This window comes from Calonectris borealis, chromosome 8 (assembly GCF_964195595.1).
Source record: "Calonectris borealis chromosome 8, bCalBor7.hap1.2, whole genome shotgun sequence".
NCBI classification, from domain to species: domain Eukaryota; kingdom Metazoa; phylum Chordata; class Aves; order Procellariiformes; family Procellariidae; genus Calonectris; species Calonectris borealis.
This window is the reverse complement of record NC_134319.1, coordinates 13,277,873-13,296,650: the sequence shown is the minus strand read 5'-3', so window position 1 is coordinate 13,296,650 and position 18,778 is coordinate 13,277,873. Positions and strand designations below refer to the sequence as shown.

The 18,778-nt window shown below is 46.7% G+C and overlaps 3 protein-coding genes across 3 annotated transcripts; 1 reads left to right on the top strand and 2 right to left on the bottom strand.

The window, feature by feature from the left end:
- Positions 1-3,111: 3,111 nt before the first annotated feature.
- PIF1 (PIF1 5'-to-3' DNA helicase) lies at positions 3,112-10,222 on the bottom strand. Its single transcript, XM_075157051.1, has 12 exons — positions 9,743-10,222; positions 9,550-9,655; positions 9,348-9,473; positions 9,098-9,251; positions 8,419-8,533; positions 8,239-8,345; positions 7,713-7,852; positions 6,919-7,025; positions 6,041-6,128; positions 5,312-5,457; positions 4,126-4,317; positions 3,112-3,790 (listed from the first exon to the last, which is right to left on the bottom strand). Exons 1-12 carry the CDS (start codon positions 10,220-10,222, stop codon positions 3,734-3,736), a joined length of 1,818 nt encoding a protein of 605 aa, XP_075013152.1. The 3' UTR covers positions 3,112-3,733.
- A 207-nt stretch (positions 10,223-10,429) lies between these two features.
- CFAP144 (cilia and flagella associated protein 144) lies at positions 10,430-13,867 on the top strand. Its single transcript, XM_075156037.1, has 4 exons — positions 10,430-10,569; positions 11,461-11,520; positions 12,427-12,530; positions 13,572-13,867. The coding sequence occupies exons 1-4, from the start codon at positions 10,437-10,439 to the stop codon at positions 13,635-13,637; spliced, it is 363 nt and encodes a 120-aa protein (XP_075012138.1). The 5' UTR covers positions 10,430-10,436; the 3' UTR covers positions 13,638-13,867.
- Positions 13,868-14,101: 234 nt separating this feature from the next.
- On the bottom strand, positions 14,102-18,762 carry EBNA1BP2 (EBNA1 binding protein 2). Its single transcript, XM_075156036.1, has 9 exons — positions 18,669-18,762; positions 18,458-18,541; positions 18,035-18,192; positions 17,295-17,418; positions 15,905-15,994; positions 15,592-15,667; positions 15,226-15,316; positions 14,738-14,909; positions 14,102-14,383 (listed from the first exon to the last, which is right to left on the bottom strand). The coding sequence occupies exons 1-9, from the start codon at positions 18,729-18,731 to the stop codon at positions 14,333-14,335; spliced, it is 909 nt and encodes a 302-aa protein (XP_075012137.1). The 5' UTR covers positions 18,732-18,762; the 3' UTR covers positions 14,102-14,332.
- Positions 18,763-18,778: the final 16 nt, after the last annotated feature.

The following is an 18,778-nucleotide window of genomic DNA, read 5'->3' as shown; positions in this document are numbered from 1 at the left end:
GCCCGAGCAGAGACTCCCCTGCAGCCCCTGGAGAGACCACGGTGGAACAATTTTTTCCTGGAGGACTGCAGCCTGTGGAGAAGATCCATGCCGTGGCAGGGGCAAAGAGTGAGCTCTAGGTTGCATAAGCTGAGAATAGCACAGGTACTTGTCCTGTCACAAGTCATGTGAATTGTCCCTGAAAAAATCCAACACCTGCTAAGACCACCTTGCCTCAGCAGGTGAAAGCAATAGCATCACTGGACATTTTGAAGAAGGCTTGTGGTGGCCTTATGTAAAGTTGCTTGCTCTTCAGATTCTTCTTCATTTTACTTACTAATGAAGAGAAGATGAGCAGCTGTGTTCTTCCAGTACAATCACTGCTATAAAAAAGTTAATAAAGAAAAGAAAAAAAAAAATCTCGTGTTGGTTTTTACGGGGTTCTAGCTAGAGACTAATTAATATCCCTCTGCAAGAAAAATTAACATGTTAAGGAGTATTTGGAAGAAGAAGGGATTTTTATTATACTGCAAGATTTTTGCCTCATATATATGGAAGCATTATTCTGTTAAAAAAAGGCCTCATCACAATCCTGACTGCAGGGGAACCATGACAGAGCCTGACAGCTCAGATTTGTCCTGACTGCTTGTTTTAGGATTTAAATAGCAGTCTTCAGCCCCCACTCAGCCTCAGCAGGCACTTCTTGCTTTAGCTGGAAGTGAGCAAGAACATCCAAAATTTACACAGACGGACCCCTTTTGGCTTCAGGACAGCAGCCAACCCTTCAAAAGCCACTGCTATTCTGTTCCCACTGCTCCACCTCTGAGAAGGCAACCACAATATTTCATGTACATTTAATAGTAACATGAAATATTTATTACCCTTTCCAGCTTTCAGTTCTGTTTAGCGTTTTAACTCAAAGTGGCACCAAAAAAACCCCATACAACTGGGAAGATTTCAGTCCCTAAACCCATGAAAGCTGCAGTTAAGTGAGTTGCTTCACAAGATCACAATTAAAAGTTTATTTGCATTGTACATAATCAACCCTCTTACACTAAATTATCTTCTCATTACAGTACAGGAACTTTTTAAGAGATGTTAAAGGATTTGAACCTGCATTAGCTCATTATTCTGACAGAATCTGTCAATAAATCAAGATATTGTGTATGACTGGAAGTACCTGGCATATTCTTCCTAATTGTCTACCCCAACAGAAAAACTCACTTTAACATCCCCGAGCATTTCAGACCCCACACCTCAACGTCCGATGCAACACAGAGCCCTCATACTGCAGCGTCCCATCTCTAAAAACCCACAAGAGTGCAAACCGGCCCCATCCCAGCCCAACTGGCCAAGCGTACAGGCTTTTAGGTTACCCATCAGGCTTTCCTACCTGCACAGGACAGCCTTGCCCCTGACAATTAGGGCACCCACAGCCTCTGACCACCTGCACAAGGGACATGAGGGCAAGATGGACACAATGTCAGCAGATGGTCTGTAGAACAAGGTGAATGAAAGCAAAAACTCAACCCACAGCAAAGGTGGAGGATGCATGTTGAGGCTCAGCTGGAAAGATGCAGCAAGCATGAGTGGCACAGCACAGAGGCTCAGCCAGGGCACCCACCGCAGAACTGTGACATGAAGAAAGGACAGGAGTGCTGCAGGGATGCACAGCAGGGTAGAGCTGATGTGCAGCCAAGGGAACAAGAGGTGTCCAAGGAAAGGCTGGGGCCATCCTGCCGCACCTGCACTCCATGTGCGCCACCACAGGAGGAAAGGGCTGAACCTGAGCACCCCCATGCTCAGAGTTGCCCCAACTGGGTACTGCCACCCAGACAGCTAGGGGACAGAGCCTGCAGGCTGGGCGGGGACACCTGCAGCAGCTCCCCTGTGGGTGCAGGGCTGCAATGGAGTCAGGCCCTCACTCAGGTCTGGTGGAGGCTCTGGGAGCCGCAGGCCAAGGAATCACACCTCAATGTTCATCTGCCCCAGCAGTGATGCTTTATCATGCCAGCACCCTCCTTCCCAGGGGTCTGGGCATGGGAAGGTCATTTTTCAGTTCCTCCCCAAGGTAGACAAACAGCTTAAGTCCAGCTCAAATGATTGGAAAGTGTTGGCAAGGGAAAAAAAAAAAAAAAAAGAAAAAAGAGAATTACACCCACACATGGAGAGTCTGAAAGACCAGAGGTAGTACCAGGAACAGCCTGCAGTGCGAGAGGAAGGGTCTCACCTCCCACAGGCTCCAGCCCCAGCTTCAGGTACTTCCATCTACTCCCCACCAGACTTCTTTGAAGAAGCAATGTGCTGATACATTAAGAACCCCTTCTTAGAGGGGTAATTTAATCTTAGAGGGGTAATTACACCTCTGAGTAATTCTCACAATTCTGTCTTCCAGTATTGCTTCCTCCAAAACTCTACCCCTGAAGCCCAGAAAAAACAAACCCCACTTAAAAAAATACATTTTGAAATCCTACCAAAAACTGTTTTCTGTTATGTTAACCACTGGCTAGTCAACAACCTTCCCTGGCTTTAAGGAGAGTAGCTGCCAAGAAGTGGCCTTCAACTCACTCAAACTGCAGAGGCTTTGGTACGGAGATACTCCCCTGCAAGAGATGAGTTCAAGCTGGATGTTGATATTTCACATTATTCCCGCATGTTAAACATTTAAAAATATACAAGTTACTTAAGCTTTAAGCAATGTGCTAAAATACAAAGACCAAAGCTTCTCCTTTATAAAGGCTTCAAAAAGACAGTATATTAGTTCTGCTCATCTCTGCTTTTGCTGAGGTGAAGTTACAGCTCACTTCACATGTCTTTGGCCATTATTCCCTATTGCACATTCAATTTCCACCTTATTAGTCAGATGCATTGTTTCCAGCAGAAACTCCCTCCCATTTGAGCGAGCCTCATGTGTTTAAACAAGAGGGGCTCCCACCAGCACCCATCTCCTCTCACTCCCTTCTTGCTAGTTGGGTAATAGATCTTCATGATTCTTGTAGTTCCATAATTATGGGTATAAGATGTAGGACTTCCTCCTATTTTTAAACAGAGCCAGCTCATCTCGGAAGGTTAAAAAACTAAAAATCACATCTTATTGTATGCAACAGACTAACAAAAAGGCTATGTATCAGCATAACAGGCAATGTATAACTCTTACAGTTCTGCTTGTGGAAGAAGTTATGCACAGCCTCCTGGTGTTAAGCATCTGGAAGGCAAGAACACCCCAGCATGCTATAAAGTGATAGCCCGGCTCCTGGCAGCTCCTCGCTTGTAGGAGAATCAAGCATGTATTCCAGACACTTAGCACTGTTTTCCCTTGTGTCAGCAGCTCTTGTGAACAGGTCCAATCCATCCAGGCAAAGAGGACACACACCTTCCATCTCTCAACCGTGGTATACTTGAAGGCACACAAGTTTCAGTCTACATATGTGGAGAATAAGATGCAACCAGGCAGACAGGATAGAACTGTAGGAAGGTCCCTCAAGCACGTCCTTGTTCAGTCATTTTGTTTGCTAGAGTTGCATTTGTGACACAGAAGTACTCAAGGCTGTGGGCTCAGAAAGGGGCTACAGAAGCCTTCCAAGTTTCAGAGGCTCGAGACGGGGATACTTCTACATATCCAGAGTCAGCTGAATGAAGCAAACATCTAAAAAAATGCCTTTGACTTTATCTATGTTATCAAATATACTCAATAGCAAGATCGCTGCAACTCAGCAGTCTGTGCTGATGCCTCACAAAGGCCAGAAGAGCATTCTCAGCTGCATTTCCAGTTCTCCTTCTCATCAGCACCTGAATGGGTGTGTAGAGAATCCTGGGGGTGGGGGAGGAGGAGGGGAGAAAAAAAATAGAAGAGATTTCTTGTGTGCCCACTTCCCTTTCAGTCCTTACTGCAAGAAGAGGATCAAAGAATCCCAATCCATCCTTTCACCCACAGGGCCAGGTAGTGTTATACAATCCCAACAGTACAGTATATATTTTGCCACCAAGAGCTGCCCCACAACATTCCCTCTCTGCAGTTTCATGTCTCCTGCCACTACAAGTTTTAATTTGAATGATCTTGCTTAGGAAGAAAAAGTACCATCTCAGCGCAAACACCTCTCATCCTGGCTGCACAAAGCAGGCTTTGCTAGCACGGGATTTTTTTACCTGGGTTAGAAGTTGATGACGTCTCAGCTGTTTATAGAACTGCAACACAGAAGGATCAGCTCTCACTACTTTTGGATCAAAATCCAGAACACGGAGACCTGCAAGGCTACGGGCTCGGGAGAGGGCTACGTAAGCCTGCCCACTTTCAAAGACACGAGACAGGGAGATTTCCACACAATCTAAAGACATGCCCTATCAAAGACATGGAGAAGTTTGTTACAGAACAAACAAACAAAAAAGAACACTGTGCTGTATCAACACTAACCTGTCCTATGAGTCTGTCAAAGGTACCATCCTTGGTGGACGGGCTTGATAAACAAAAGGAAGTCTCTTGTTTGACTATGTAACTGTTTAAAAGATGGGAATCAGTAGAAAGAAAAGGACAGTTTTCCACTGTCAGGAAATTGCTAGCAGACAGTAGGGTCCACTAACTCCAGTGAGCCTCTTGTTGTGTGAAACTCCACAAATCCCATGTAATCAACACAGCAGGGAAAGAAGTCCTGCTGTTTTCACTCCTAGTAATTAACTGGAGCAGCCGCCAGTCTCAAGCAGTCCTCAGACAGACCATCTGAGACAGAGTTTGGGTTAGGCCTGGCCAGCCCTGTCTGCACCAAGAGACATCCCAGAAGGCAGCAGAATTTACAACGTGGCCTGGTTTAAGCAGTGTCATGGGAACAAACTCACAGGTCTAATACCAAGACAAGTATTTATCAAAGTGTATAGAGTCTTCTGGAAAGGTAGGAACTGTATTAGTTACATTGAAAAAACCAACACATACCACCAAAGGGGGAGTCCAGCCCAAAGAGCACAGCTGTGACTCCTGCAGCTTCCTCAGGTACACTGCAAACCTCAGTGTCACTAATGCTGATGACTATCAGAGAAACACTACCCTGATCAGCCCACAGCAGTAAATAATGCTGCTTTGTAGTCTAAGCCCAACTATGCAGATGGCAGCACCCTTATGGAAACTCTAGCAGTATTGCTAGCCCATCCTTGACCCTGTAGACAAGCATCACAAGCAGAAGAGGTGCTGCCTTCTCTGCAGCTAGACACAGATATTCTAGAGGTCCCCCACAACAAAGGCCTTTCAGTTTTCCTTCCTGTTTTACCAACAATGCAAGCTCAACCACGAAATAAGGCTTATGATGGTGTAAAAGTCTATAGACAGCTGTATAAGAACACCCACCTGACTCTTGTGAATGGAAATGGCCCATGCCAATTTTAAAGGCAACTGTTGACGACTCAGATGAAATCCTGATGGTCCTTTGAAGACCCATTTCTCCATTTTGATGACCTGTGTGACCCCACAGAGAAACCTCACCTTAGGCAGCCCTGTAGGAATGGGAGGAGGAGAAAAACAGGGATCTATTCCTGACACTCAACAGCCAGGAAGCCAGCAGCCTAAGAATTTCCTCCTTCCCCATGTCAGTCTTTCATGACTTTTAGGACTGCATTAAAAAAAGAAAATCCCACACCAAAAAAAAAAACCAAAACATTAAACCCACACACAGTAAATAGGATGTCCTGAAATTATGTTTGGGACCTACTTAAGCAGGAGAATTAAAGTCAGGTAATTTATCAGTTGAGATGCAGAGAAAAATACATTATTGTCTGAGAAAAACAAACAAAAAAAACCCACCAAGACTTGCTTCAACAGAACAGACAGGAAACGCAAATCTAGAGAATAAAGAAAAGCAGACAAGATGCCCTACAGATAGCTACAGCTGATGCAGCACATGACATCACACCCTTATGAGAGTCCCAAGCCTCTCACTGCAGAGAAGACCTCCTCCCTGCTGTCCCTCAAATTATTCTTACCAAGCAGCAAACAAAATTAACAAGTCATCAGCTGTCAATGATAGATTGTTTTGTTTTTTCCCCTCTTCCTTCAACAAAAAAAAAAAAGCTTACTTACCCTTCTGTTCACTTTCAAATCCTACAACAACTCCTCGTGCCCCATTCACCAGCCCTTGAGACACATCCAGATTCTTAGCTAGCATCACCTATAGAGAAAAAGAAAAATCCCTTAGTGCACTGGCTTTACAGCCTGTTCAGCCACCTGCAGCTAAGCTTCTAGTCAGGACACATAAGCACAGCAGGCTGATATGGCCACGGCCACATCATCCTATTGCAGGATAGAGCACCATCTCCAATTTGAAATTATTTCACAGCTTTTCCTTCCTAGGATTCCCAACTACATCACTCTGTAGCACTGAACAGTTCACTTGAGCTGCTTCTGTCCACAGATCCAGGGAACAGATTCCCCTTCCCCAAACACCAACCAGCCTAGACATATATAGATTCTGGGAACACCTAAGGAACAACTTTCCAAGGCAAACAGTGCCGCTGCTAAGCACAATCCTGCATCCTTTCCACTCTGACAGCCCTACCTTACAGCAAGGTGCGCAGTCCTGCAAATTTGGCAAGCTGTGCCATACCCTTACAGGTTGGGAGGGCTGCTGTACCTGGAGCTGAGAGAGCAGGCAAGGACTGTGTGTGCTCTCTGCTGCCTGGAAGCTTCTAAACCTGATTGGAAATGTGTGTCAAAGTCATAGCAGTCACCACTGTCTGTGAGGCATGAACCTACACTCAAATCAAACTAATTCTCTGTCTGGATAAGATTCCAAGCAGAAAGGATAGAGGATAGAGTCTTCTGTTGGCCTGGCATAGTTGTTCTATACAGAATCTGCATTCTATACATTGATCTACTCCATACATTTATCTGCTATTCCTTTATTTTTCTTATGCCATTTGATCTGCTGGTCTTTCACAAATGTATGTACACACACTCACCTGAGCTCCAAGCTTTAGCTCAACTCTACCACCCACAGGACACTGAGCATCAATTAACTTCACTAGCATTGGGTCACTGTCCAAAGCCTCAAAAGTGCGCACTTCTCCTATTCAGGAAAGAAAGATCTGACAAATTGCAACCATTGAACATATTCCACATAGCATTGCAGGAGGCTTAACATTTATTTCTAACAGCAATTCTTCTTTTAATATCCATTCTGCTCTGCTGGTAGGACATCTTCACACAAACCTTGTCACATCTAACAGCAGAAAGCTCACTATTGCCTCTCTTCCCAGCATAACTCCCAGAGCATGAGAAGGCTCAGGAATCAAAGGCCAGCAGTAAATAAGAACTGAGCAGTCACCATTTTGAGCATATGACCAGTTTCACTTGCTGTCAACACCAGATCTTCAAAGAGGACTAAGAAAGAATCCTAGGGCCAGACAGGGAGGCAGAAATGAAACAGCCATTAATTCAAGCCATGGCTGGATAGAGCACTGCCTTTCTGAAATGCTATAGAAAGAAAAGGCAGGGGTATGGAGGCAGTAATGACCCACCCTAATTCACAGCAAGCAATGAACTTGCTGTCTATTATGCACCAAGAAGTAACAGTGTGGATTTTTAAGCAAAAAGCTGTGAAGTTTTTCCCCAGGCAGCTCAACTCCAACACGCACAGTTTGGACTGGTGCTGCTGTGCATGACAGAACATGAGTTTATCCTGACACCACAGTATCCCTATTGCATCCACTCAGAGCTCAGCCCCAAAGCCAGCAGCTTCCTCCAAGGAGTTCACCTGATAGCTGTTGCAAACGTCTCTCATTAGTTATTTCTACATCATCTTTATGGGTGCAGAGCCGTGTAGCCAGGATCCCATCACGCTCAGACCTGTTAGCAGCGGTCTGCATCAGCAGTCTGGTAACCTCCTCGGTGCACCTGGTAACCAGGAAAAGGAAATTATTACTTAAAGTGATTGGGTACAGGTCTTGAGCAGCAGTAACCTTCCCAGGTCTCCAGAGAGAAGGACAGAGAAAGATAACTTCACAAAGTTGAAGAGATGTGCAAGTGTGTGCCCCAGCCCTGGCCATTGCCAGCTCAGGATCCATTGAATTCCTTAGCAAAAATTGCAAAGAGGGACCCTAGCAAGGGTCCTTCCCTACCAGAGAAGCATATATAAAACCTGCTTCCATTAACTAAAGCATTTATAGTGATTGCCCCCAGCCACACATTCCTGATAGAGCACAGAGAAGTGACAAACTGCTCTTTCCTCTGCTCCGTCAGTAGGGAGCAGGGATTATAAAGGGAGCTGAGTTTCTCCTCACCTGCCTAAACGAACTGCACTCAAGAGTGAGACAAAGGTCTTGTCGGTCTGTCTCCGCACTTCAGTCAGCTCCATGTTTACGTGGATGCATTTCCTCCAGCTTTTTGCCTGGCAAATCATTCTCTTGTTAAGAAAGAGGCAGACTTGAAGTATAAGAATGAGTTTAGGGACAGTTTTGTACCTGGAAGCAGAACTTGGTTTCTTCGTTAGCCTTGCAGACTGGGGGTAGCTGCAAGAAGTCCCCACAGATAATTAGCTGAATTCCTCCAAAAGGCTCATCCCGTTTTCTGACTGCTCTGAAAGGGAGGGAAGAGAGGAGAAGCTTTGAATGCCCTCCAGGACCTGGACACAGATAGGTCTCAGAAGTTACTTCTTAGTCTATCAGTACATTCAAACACACACCACCTGCAATAAAAGATTATTATCTTGAGTTGTGTCAGAAGAGCTCAAATAATTAAGCAACGCTATTACGTGACGTTAAGTTTGCTTTTCTTACCCACCCCAGATGTCATTACCAGTCTTGGTTCTTTGGTAGCTGCTATACTAAACTGCTTCTCTCTGCAGGAAAGAGCTGCTGGGCACAGCATAGACGGCTGTATTCTGGACTCAGTTTTCTATAGACAACACTTGGCTCCAGAGATGGAAACAGCAATCAGAACAGCCACAGCTGAGGAGCAGGGACATGATCAAAGCTTATCTCAAGATAAAGGTCTGCCCCAATGCTGGCTATGTTTTCATACTTTCTTCCAGTCCTATGCCAGTGGTTGCCTTCTATCCATTCACATAACCAGAGGAAAGAAGCAGCCTGGAAATTTAGGGAAACTCCTTTCTGTTAGTTGTTTGACCTGACAATCACTAACCTCGCCACTGCCTCCAGCCTGTCAAAGAACTTGCCATCCACCATTGAGATCTCATCAATAATTAAGTGCTGGCAGGCCAGCCAGTGCTGGCGCACCCCAGGCCTCTCCGCCAGCTGAATACACTGTTCCAGCGGGGCGTTCCCAGAACCGATCCCTGGCAGAGGAGAAGAAAGAAAAGTTTTAGGAAGCTCCTGACTCTTTGACAAGGGAGCCAGAGCTCCCAGCTCCTCGCTGTCAGGCAGACTGTTACCTGCGAAGGCGTGGAGAGTGGTGCCACCGATGTGACAAGCCGCCACTCCCGTGCTGGCTGTAGCATAGGTGCTCTTCGGAGGGAGGGAGCCCACGATCTTCTTCAGCAGGAACGACTTCCCAGTCCCTTGGAGGAGGGAGAAGCAGCAGGTCAGCAGCGACGCCCGGGGACTTTACCCGGTGACAGCACCCAGCCCCCTCACCTGCACAGCCGGTGAAGAAGATGCTCTTCCCGCTCCGCACGGCTCCCAGCACCGCCTCCTGCTCCGCCGAGAGCCTCGCCGGGGGCCGCCTCTCCGCGCGCGGCACCTGCGGAACGGGCGGCGGCGCGCTGTGAGAGTGGGGTCGGCAACCGGGGCCAGTAACCGCGGCCGCCCCCCTCGCCCCGGGACTCACCTCCGCCGGGCGCTCCCCCCGCGCCTGGCCGCCGCGGAGGCGGCCGGGGGCACGCAGCAGGTCTCGCTCCTGCAGTGGGCTGATGACGGCGAAGGCCGGCGGCGGCCGGTCCAGCAGGCGGGGGCCACGCGGCGCGGCCCGCGGCCCGGCGGCGACCTTGAGCCGCAGGAGGCGGAGGAAGCGGCGCAGTGCGTCCGGGGGGCAGTCGGAGAGCAGGACCTGGGCGCCGCCCGGCCCCACCCGCACCGCCGCCCGCCCGTCGCCCGCGAACCGCGTGAAGAGCCGCACGGCGTCACCGGCCAGGGCGAAGCTTAGCGCCGCCGCCCCGCCGCTACCGCCGACCACCCGCAGCACCGGCTGCCGCAGCTCGTTGCGGCCCAGCAGCACCAGCGCGCCCCGCATCACGCGGCGCCGCGGGGCCTGTCCCCCCGGCAGCGGCTGCTCCACGGCCACCGTGCAGCGCAGCTCCGCGTCCTCCATCCTGCCGCTGCCACCCCCGCACCGGCCGTTCAAACTCGCCGCGTGCAGCCGCCGCCAATCAGCGCCAGGGGCTTTAACTCGACGGCCAATAGGAGGCGGGAACGGAAAAGGTCCGAGGAGGGGGGCGGAGCGCCAGCCGGGCCAATCAGCAGCCTCGTGGGGGACTACGTGCAGCGTTGCCAGGCTACGGAACGCCGCATAGCCCGGCGGGGCCATGGCCGCCCGCAGCGGGGAGAAGGAGCCGCCGGACCCGGTGCGGCAGAACCAGCTCCTGTGCGAGCGGGTGCGGAAGGAGCTGCAGTGCCAGAGGCTGCACACGCAGTACTGCGTGAACCCGCTCCACCGCGGTGAGGCGGCGCGCGGGCGGCCCCACGGTCACAGAGAACTGGCGCGGAAGCCCCGCGGGCAAGACAAGCATTGCACCGAGCCGCAGGGCGGCGGGAAGGCTCGTGGGGCCTGCCTGCATGAGGCGGAGGCAGGGGCAGGGGCAGGCCCCGGAGCACTCGGCTGCACGTCAAACACAAGCAGCTGCACCCAAGAATGCCAGCAGTGGCCAGTGAGAGGGGTGGATCTGGAAGGAGCAACTGGTGGGCTTTTCTTCTGCCTAAGGAACCAGTCTGCACACCCAAAGACAGAATGGAGACATGACCAATTTGCCCAGATTAGACAGTGCCTTAGTAAACATTTACAAGTGAGGCAACCATTTAGGATCTCGAACTCAAGGATCTTGAGCAAAAACCACAGAGCTAAGATGGGGTAGAGCGCCCCAACACTACACTGTGTTTCTTCAGCCCCTGGGCTGATTTCTACCTGCCAGTTCACAGTCATAGAATATCATAATCTGTGCTGGCACGGACAGGTGATGTGAATACATTCACTCAGGTCTAGCTTTTACAACAAAACAAAAACAAACCAAAGGAAAATAATTTCCTGAAATTTGGCACTCTGCAGGCCATCACATGGGTGGGGTGGAACTTTGCTGTGGTGACTGCAGGCAGCATCCAGTAGAAGGGCCTTTAGCATGCTTAACCCTCATCCCTTTCTAGGAAGTTGCTGTTAGTCAGTACTCTAACTCATTTTGTTCTGTTCACATGCTGTTCTCTCTCTACAACTTCAGTGAAGTAGCTGGGCCCAGACTGGGGAATAATCAAAAGGAACGTTTGCAATGATAGATATCCTACACCTGGCTGTGATGCTAAATTCACATTAAAGTAATTAACCTCATCATTTCTTTACAGTTCACACGATCACCAAGAAGCCTATGTCTTGGCATGATAATATAGAAGAGCCGGCAGATGGTAAGAAATCTCTGAACAGCTTCTGATAATTACGTAAGAAAATGACTAATAAATAAGATTGAAAAATTCCAATTAGTCTAAAAGATGACATACGTGGAAACACCCCTGTGACAACAGAAGAAAGTTAAACTCATTCATGATTTTTATTAAACATAAGGCAGGGTTTTTTCCACTTTACGGCCCTTTTCCATTACTTTTCATTATCAGTACAAGCTTGCATTCATGCAATTATGCTTTTATTTTTGTTTTTAGTTATCATACTACAAAATTCTGCTTGAGAATCTAAACGTCTTTCAGGGGAAAGCAAAAAAATCTAGAAACGTGTTTTATACGTACATGTTGCTTGTCATTGCAGATTCTACCTAACCACCACATATGGTAAACTGCTGAAATGGCTGCTGAGTCTTGCTTTAGAGCACTAATAACAGGAACCCTTATAGCAACTGCTCCCTTATTTCTAATATGCCAATTTTGTCTAAAAACCTTAATGTCCGTTAAAGTTGGCCTGCTTTAGTCAAGGATTAAGGTGGAAAAGAAAACCAAAACCGGGAAAGGCAGAAGGTCTCAGGCAACTGAGAAAGACGACAGCTAATGTGGAGTGCTGGCTGATACTAGATGTGGTATAAGACAAGTAAGATGCTGCAATACAGCAGACAGGGATGACAGAATTAACAGGACAGTGTAGGCAGGCAAACGTTGAAATCTCATCAGGATAAATTTGAGTAGAAATGTCACCCTGCATTCTCTTACAAGATCATTCACAGAAGCACAGAGGTTGCCTCCAACCTTCGCTTTCTTGCTATTGCTTGGACAGTGTTAGGATGTCCCATTCTAACACACATCCACAGGTGACTGGTTTTGAAACATACTTTCTTTCATCTGTATTTGTGTCTCTTAAACCAACAGCCAAGTTTCTGAACCTTATTCATCATGCAGCACTGGAGCCAACAAAGAAATATTCAGAGCCACAAACTGAAAGCCAGGAAATTGGCTGGAACACAACACCTTTGGTGAGTAGGGTGCTTAAGGACTCAGCTCTTTGCAGGATTCAGAGAAGTTCAGCCCATCACACTGAAAGATATTCATGCAAGAAAATAATTTGTGGCAAACATGGAAAAGAGGAATGACTAGGAATGAGCAGAGCTGTTCGTGGACAAGTTTTTAAAATTTACAACTAAAAGGACTCTTCACACTGGCATAGGCTTGTGAACACAGAAACAATAGACTTCCTCTGAGAAACTTGTATGCAAAGTATCTACAATGACAGTCGACCCCAAGCACATTGCCAAATGCCACATATGTAGTCACAGCTGTTTATTAAAGCATTCAGCCATGAGAAATGGTGTAGTGAGCAATGTGAAGTGACATACATAAGTACCATGAAAAGAAATGTGCTGCTGTACAGTATCTTTCAAGCAAATTTCAAGCAAAACCATAAAATTAATAATCAGCTAAATAAACCCGAGGCAGAATACACCAGTGAGGATTCATTTGGGGAAGCGTGAATAAATAGGAGGAAAAGAAACCTTATTAACAACCTGAGACATCAATCATATCTGACAAACAATCTTATTAACAAGCTGTGACAATGACTGACTTTGTAGATTAGTGTTTCGAGAAAAGCAAATGAGGGCCTGATTAATTTTGGCCTGTTACAAAGAAAACTAAGATAAATAAGAAAACAAGATAGTCTTCTGCAGCTTTTCATATTACGCTTCAGGTAAGCTAGTTACTCATGACAAGGCTAGAGACAGACATTCCAGCAGGGCTTTACGCTGTTAGATACTGGTGGTAGGATTAGGCTGGCAGGAAAGAGGCAACTAAATTTGCACGTGGGGAAGAGAGTTAAATTTATATCATCAGGACTCATGATGCTGTTTTGTACGTTAATGAAGCAGTGAACAGTGTATTCTCAAATAAGTGGTAACCTATTCGTTTGTCATTTGGGCACTTCTCAGCAGCAATAACACCGTGCATCACTCTTCTCAGGAGGGACTACTACTACTAATTCTAGTAAAAGCACATGACTATTCATCATTTTTCTTTCCCAGATTCACGTGGACCGTACTGATTGCAGACTCTACTTCCCACGCCGGAGAACCGAGATCACTAAATAAATGGCTGCCACGGGGCACGGGTAGGAGCAGTCTGCAGTGGTAGAGTAGCAAAGCCACACAACTTAGATAGAAGCAGTTAATGACATCTAATGTGTTAGGCCCTGCTTGTTATTAGGCGAGTCTGGTAGATTTCTGGCAGGAGAAGATAGCGAGAAAAGGGAAGAACGAACCTCCGTCTGTCCAGATTCGCAGCCTGACAATAGTTACAGAAATAAACCTATTTATAAGATTGCTGCATTTGTCCCACTGCTGTTTCCAAACCCATCTACATGAGTAGTCTAAAAAACACTTTAACATCTTGACAGGCTTCAGACTTCCTATTCTGACATTGGCAACATGACCCAGAACTCAAGTTCACCAAGCTCATGTCAACAGTAGCTGTGGAAAAAGCTGTCAGAACGAAGGGAACAAAGGGCAGGGTTCAGCCACCATTCATAACACAACTAAACATCAATTAGACATAGTTCTGTGCAAACCATTTAATACGTTCACACACCAAAGGTTTAAGTAGAAAACAATCCTTCAACAAAACAGACAGTAAGAAGAAATTAGTGATAAGGCACTAGTTTCCACTGACTTTTTTTCTTGCCACTGGGAAGCATCCAGCTTGCTTCATGGTTAGCTGCTTGATGACAGCAGAAACACATCTTGCAACACACAGAAACATAGGAACCCCACTGGGGAGCAGAGTCCTCTTATCGCGCTCGGCTCTTCATTTTCTGCCTTGCTCTCTTTCCAGGTCTCTTCTGTAAAAAAAGGACAGATTCAGATCTTTATTTTCATAACTTCAATCTTTGTTCTAATGCTATAGCTTGGGGAGGATACCAAGGAAAGGGTACTTGTCAGTACCTCTGGAGAGGGAGGTTTTGGGACACAGGTAGCAACAAACAGTACTTGCTAACTCCCCCACTCATTTCGCTGCACAGACACCAAACCACCACCCTCAACTCTCTCTGCAACTGAATTATGCTTAGCTCCCAAAGACAGACATTGTCACTTCCAGATGCTGGAGGCACCCATCATGTACTCAGCTCTCCCTCCCAGACCAGGGATGGCTTCCTAGCCAACCAGGATCATTTGCATGCAACATTTTTACTTACATTGAGGGCTTTTTTTCCTCCTTTTCCTGCTTTTCCTGGGCCTTTGTTGTGAGCCACTTTTGACCGGAAGCTGGATACATCATTAAAACTCTCCTTTGTGTTCCACTTTGAGCCTTTCTTCTTCCCACCAAAACCAAACTTCTGATTCTTGTATCGTCTTTTGGCATTTGGTCTGAAAAACAACCGAACAGCATCATTGCCTATACTCCTTTCCTCAGGAAGTTCTCAAGAGGCACATGTATCTGCTCCTGGACTCCCATCAGCCATCATAAACCTTTCCTCTCCTATAGAAGAGTAAGAAGTTAGCACATTTCAGTCTCCGTTCCATTCTGGCCACAGTTTTCCTCCTCTCTAGGGATAGAAAGCCACCTCAGACTTATTTTAACAAACATTAATCAGAACAGCTTTCTTGTTCCACAAAATGATCCCCTAAAAGACTGAAAAAAACAGAGATTCTGCATTTAAATATCTTTCTTTTCTGGTCTCACCCCTTCTTTATCCGTTGACTTGCACTGCCTTTTTTATTGCCCTGAGATGACGTCTGCTCTTCATCTAGAAAATCCAGCTTGTCAGAGAGACCTGCAAGAGCGAAGACATAACAGTTGCTCAGCTACCACCGCAGAAAATATGAATTTTCAGTCTAAGCAACAGTCTAATAGCAACAAGTCACCCTCACTGAAGAACAGCTACTTGGGAGGATTTTCACTGCCACTGGCATATGATTCTGCACAGCAGCAGCCTTTCAACCTCACTGCCCAGCACTACAGATTGACACCACACATCATACTGCCTTACACTGCTCACATGTCACTATTCCTATTACACATTTGCTCTCTTAGACAAGTTAACTTTACCTTTCTGGTATTTCTTGACTGCATTCAACATATTTTTTTTCTCCTTTTGTCTTCTCTGCAGAATCTCAGTTTGCACCTGAGATTAGAAGCAGAATGTTAGTGTTGTTCCATACTTCTTCTTTTCTTTTTTTTTTTCTTTCTTTTTTTTTTAAAGTATCCCATCTTTTGCTCTGTCTTCCTTCAAAGCAGCTAGACAGAAGACTAGACAGATTCCATACATTTTAGCCAGCCTCCTGTGGTCTGACTTTCTAAGCTCCTCAATCAGGGTCTAGATTCTTGTCATAGATAGGTCCCTTTTGTAGCTCCTCCTCACCTTCTTGCCGTATTTTCTCATTGCACGGAGTTGTTTCGCCTTCTCAGACCTCTCCATTGCTTCCTGTTTACTCTTAAGCTTCTGTCGAATCTTATTAGGGGATAGAAAAAACAAAATTTATCAATAACGCAAAAGAAAATATGAGAATTTTATGATTGCTGTGCAGTCCCAGAATCAATAATTACGTGAACTATCAATGAGTGTAAAAAAGAAAACATCTCGTGATCAGGTAAGGCATAACGTTCTTTCAACTCAAGGCTGAAACAGTTATTACAGAAACTCCTGAACTGATCTGTAGCCAAAATCTGGTTAAAAAGACAAAACTCACACAGAGACAAGACAAAGACTTATAATGGACTCTAATGGAACAGCTAAACAAGAGTATCTTGTCACATTTTGTCAGTCTACTCAGGTATACGTAGAAGACTTGATAGTTTCTTTCTTGTCATTATTAAAAGTAAAGCACTGGAGAAGAGTCAACAACCCTTCCATGCCATAGAAAACATCTTTTTCGTTCCCTCCTTGTTCACAAACATTTCTATATGGATGCCACATTACAAGGGATTACACAGATTTCAACACAGATCTTCTGGATTCAGTCTGTGACTCCACTAGGAGATAAAAACTCTGTTCTTCAAACAGAAGCCAGCAAAAGAAGGTAACAGTTGCGTGTAGAATTGACTTACGCCTCAGCACAAGCTAATTACTAATCTTCATCTTCTCTAGGAAGATTCTATCAGCCATCAAAACAGTGATCAAGTCATATATGAACCTCCAAATTAGACTCCAGCTCATGCTTGTTTAACTTACACAATGTAGTCTTTTTTCCAAAACGAAAACAAAAATTAGGGTTCCGTTTTGAACAAAGACCACAATCAAGAAGCAAGTTCATGAAATTCTTATTTCCTACACAAATCTGACTTACTACCCATGATAGATTAATTCAATAACACACAGTTTAAAATCACAGAGAACCAAAACACACTGAGTATAAACAAAGGGTGATACTTAAATAGGGAAAAAGGTTCACGTTAATGCCACAGCTGACTGCAAGTCTTAGGCCAAATTGCATAAACACAGACAACTTTACAACCATACATACGGAGAAAAAGTCTCCATTTATAATATTACATACATTCAGGACAGAGTATAAATCGTGCTTTTCTACTTTACGTTCCAACCGGTTATGGAAATCCCCACATTGCACTGAAATACCTAAACAGGAAGAAATTTCCTACCACAAACAAAATTTCAAACACAAACATTGTCACAAGCATTTGTCAAAGAGATGAAGACAAGTATTCACAAATTGCACCTCAAAGTCAATCCCTAACAAAGGCTAACACCAACACATATCACAGGAAAGAACGCCATTATTCACTGCACATACCTTCTGCATCTGTTGGTCTGATTTGGCCATCTCTGCGAAGTAATCATCTGGCCTTCTAGTAGGAACTTGGAGCTTACGCAACCTAGGTAGGGCTTCCAGGACTGCTGCCTGAGCCTGCCGGTAACTAGGGAGACAGCACAGCACCAGCTCTGTCACTGGGTATCGGGCATCTCACAGCGCTGACAGAAACTCTGCTCACATAAGCTAGCTGATACTGAGATCTAACAAGCATTGATCTAGAATTATATCAACATGCTGTGCCCTACAGCGTTCAGTGCTACTAAAAGTGATTTAGATGCCAGTACAATATTAACACTTATATCTTGCACATATACATTTATCTAGTTTCCAGTTACAGCTTTATATGTTGGATTATAAAAGGCAAGGCAAAACAAGAGAACTGTAATAACACCAAAACAAATCCACAAAGAAAAATTCACATCCTCTGTTAAAGCCATAGTGCTGCGACCAAGGAACTTTTAAAATAAACTTTTCAGCAAAGGATGGAAGTCTGCTGCGAGGAGGGAAATTATTTCTAGTCACAAGACAAGTTAAATATACTAGCATTAATTTGTAGTTATTTTGGAAAACATTCAGAGCCATCAAATGTAAAATACATGGCACAAGAGTGACATGATACCGGTGTCAGCCAGCATAGCAGTCTGCAGCACACCTGCATGGCTCCAAGCACGCAGCAGTATGCCAAGACCCTGCAAGAAATCTCCGTTTTTGACACTTACAAGCTCATCTCTCTCTGGAAATCATTCTCGGGGTCAACAGCATCTTTGTTAGAAGCACTCTGTGAGACGGGATCCACGACCTGGCCCGAAGTCACATCCAGCCTTTCCACCCAAGCTAGCTGCTGCTTGAATTCGGACAGGCACTGCTTCAGGCCGTCCTGTGAAGGAAGCACAGCTCTGCACATCACCGCACAGAACCACCTCCCCGAGGCGGGCCCGGCTGAATATCCAAGTCACACCGTGGGCTGCTCCTCCAAGGCCGCCGGGTGATACCCCAAATCACCGCAGCAGTACAGGAACCTTGGAGCCTGCCCTGCCCCGACACCGCGGCCCCAGCGGCGGCTCCCCTGCTCCGCACCCGGCGCTGGGAGACGCGGGCCCCGGCGCGGGGTTTCCGCCCTGCCCCGAGAAGGCCCCGCTCACCGCGTCATTGCGCCGCTTCGGCCGCTCCTCCAGCACCACGTTGAGCCCCGGCTTCAGCGCGCCCCTCGAGAAGGCCTCCTGCAGCTGTGGAGAGGGCACGGTCAGGCCGCGCCGCCGGCGGGGGCACCGGGCGGCCCTGCCCCGCGGTTGCCGGGGGACGCCTCACCGCCCGGCCCGCGCCCCGGCCCCGCCACTGCGGCCACGGGCTCACCTCCGAGTCCGAGAGAGAGGAGTCCTCCGAGCCGGAGTCGGAGAGGGACCCGCGCCGCGCCATGCTGCCGCCGCGCTTCCGGCCGCGTGCGCGCGCCCCCGCCGCCGCTT

Coding starts and splice junctions, on each gene's coding strand:
- CFAP144 (XM_075156037.1), top strand. CDS start 10,437: ATGGCCGCCCGCAGCGGGGAGAAGGAGCCGCCGGACCCGGTGCGGCAG. Junction 10,570..11,460: donor CGTGAACCCGCTCCACCGCG/GTGAGGCGGCGC, acceptor ATTTCTTTACAG/TTCACACGATCACCAAGAAG. Junction 12,531..13,571: donor GCTGGAACACAACACCTTTG/GTGAGTAGGGTG, acceptor TTTCTTTCCCAG/ATTCACGTGGACCGTACTGA.
- PIF1 (XM_075157051.1), bottom strand. CDS start 10,222: ATGGAGGACGCGGAGCTGCGCTGCACGGTGGCCGTGGAGCAGCCGCTG. Junction 9,474..9,549: donor CTTCTTCACCGGCTGTGCAG/GTGAGGGGGCTG, acceptor CCCTCCTCCAAG/GGACTGGGAAGTCGTTCCTG. Junction 3,791..4,125: donor GTCATCAACTTCTAACCCAG/GTAAAAAAATCC, acceptor CCCCACCCCCAG/GATTCTCTACACACCCATTC.
- EBNA1BP2 (XM_075156036.1), bottom strand. CDS start 18,731: ATGGCGCGGCGCGGGTCCCTCTCCGACTCCGGCTCGGAGGACTCCTCT. Junction 18,193..18,457: donor CGAAGCGGCGCAATGACGCG/GTGAGCGGGGCC, acceptor CTTCCTTCACAG/GACGGCCTGAAGCAGTGCCT. Junction 15,317..15,591: donor AGTCAAGAAATACCAGAAAG/GTAAAGTTAACT, acceptor TCGCTCTTGCAG/GTCTCTCTGACAAGCTGGAT.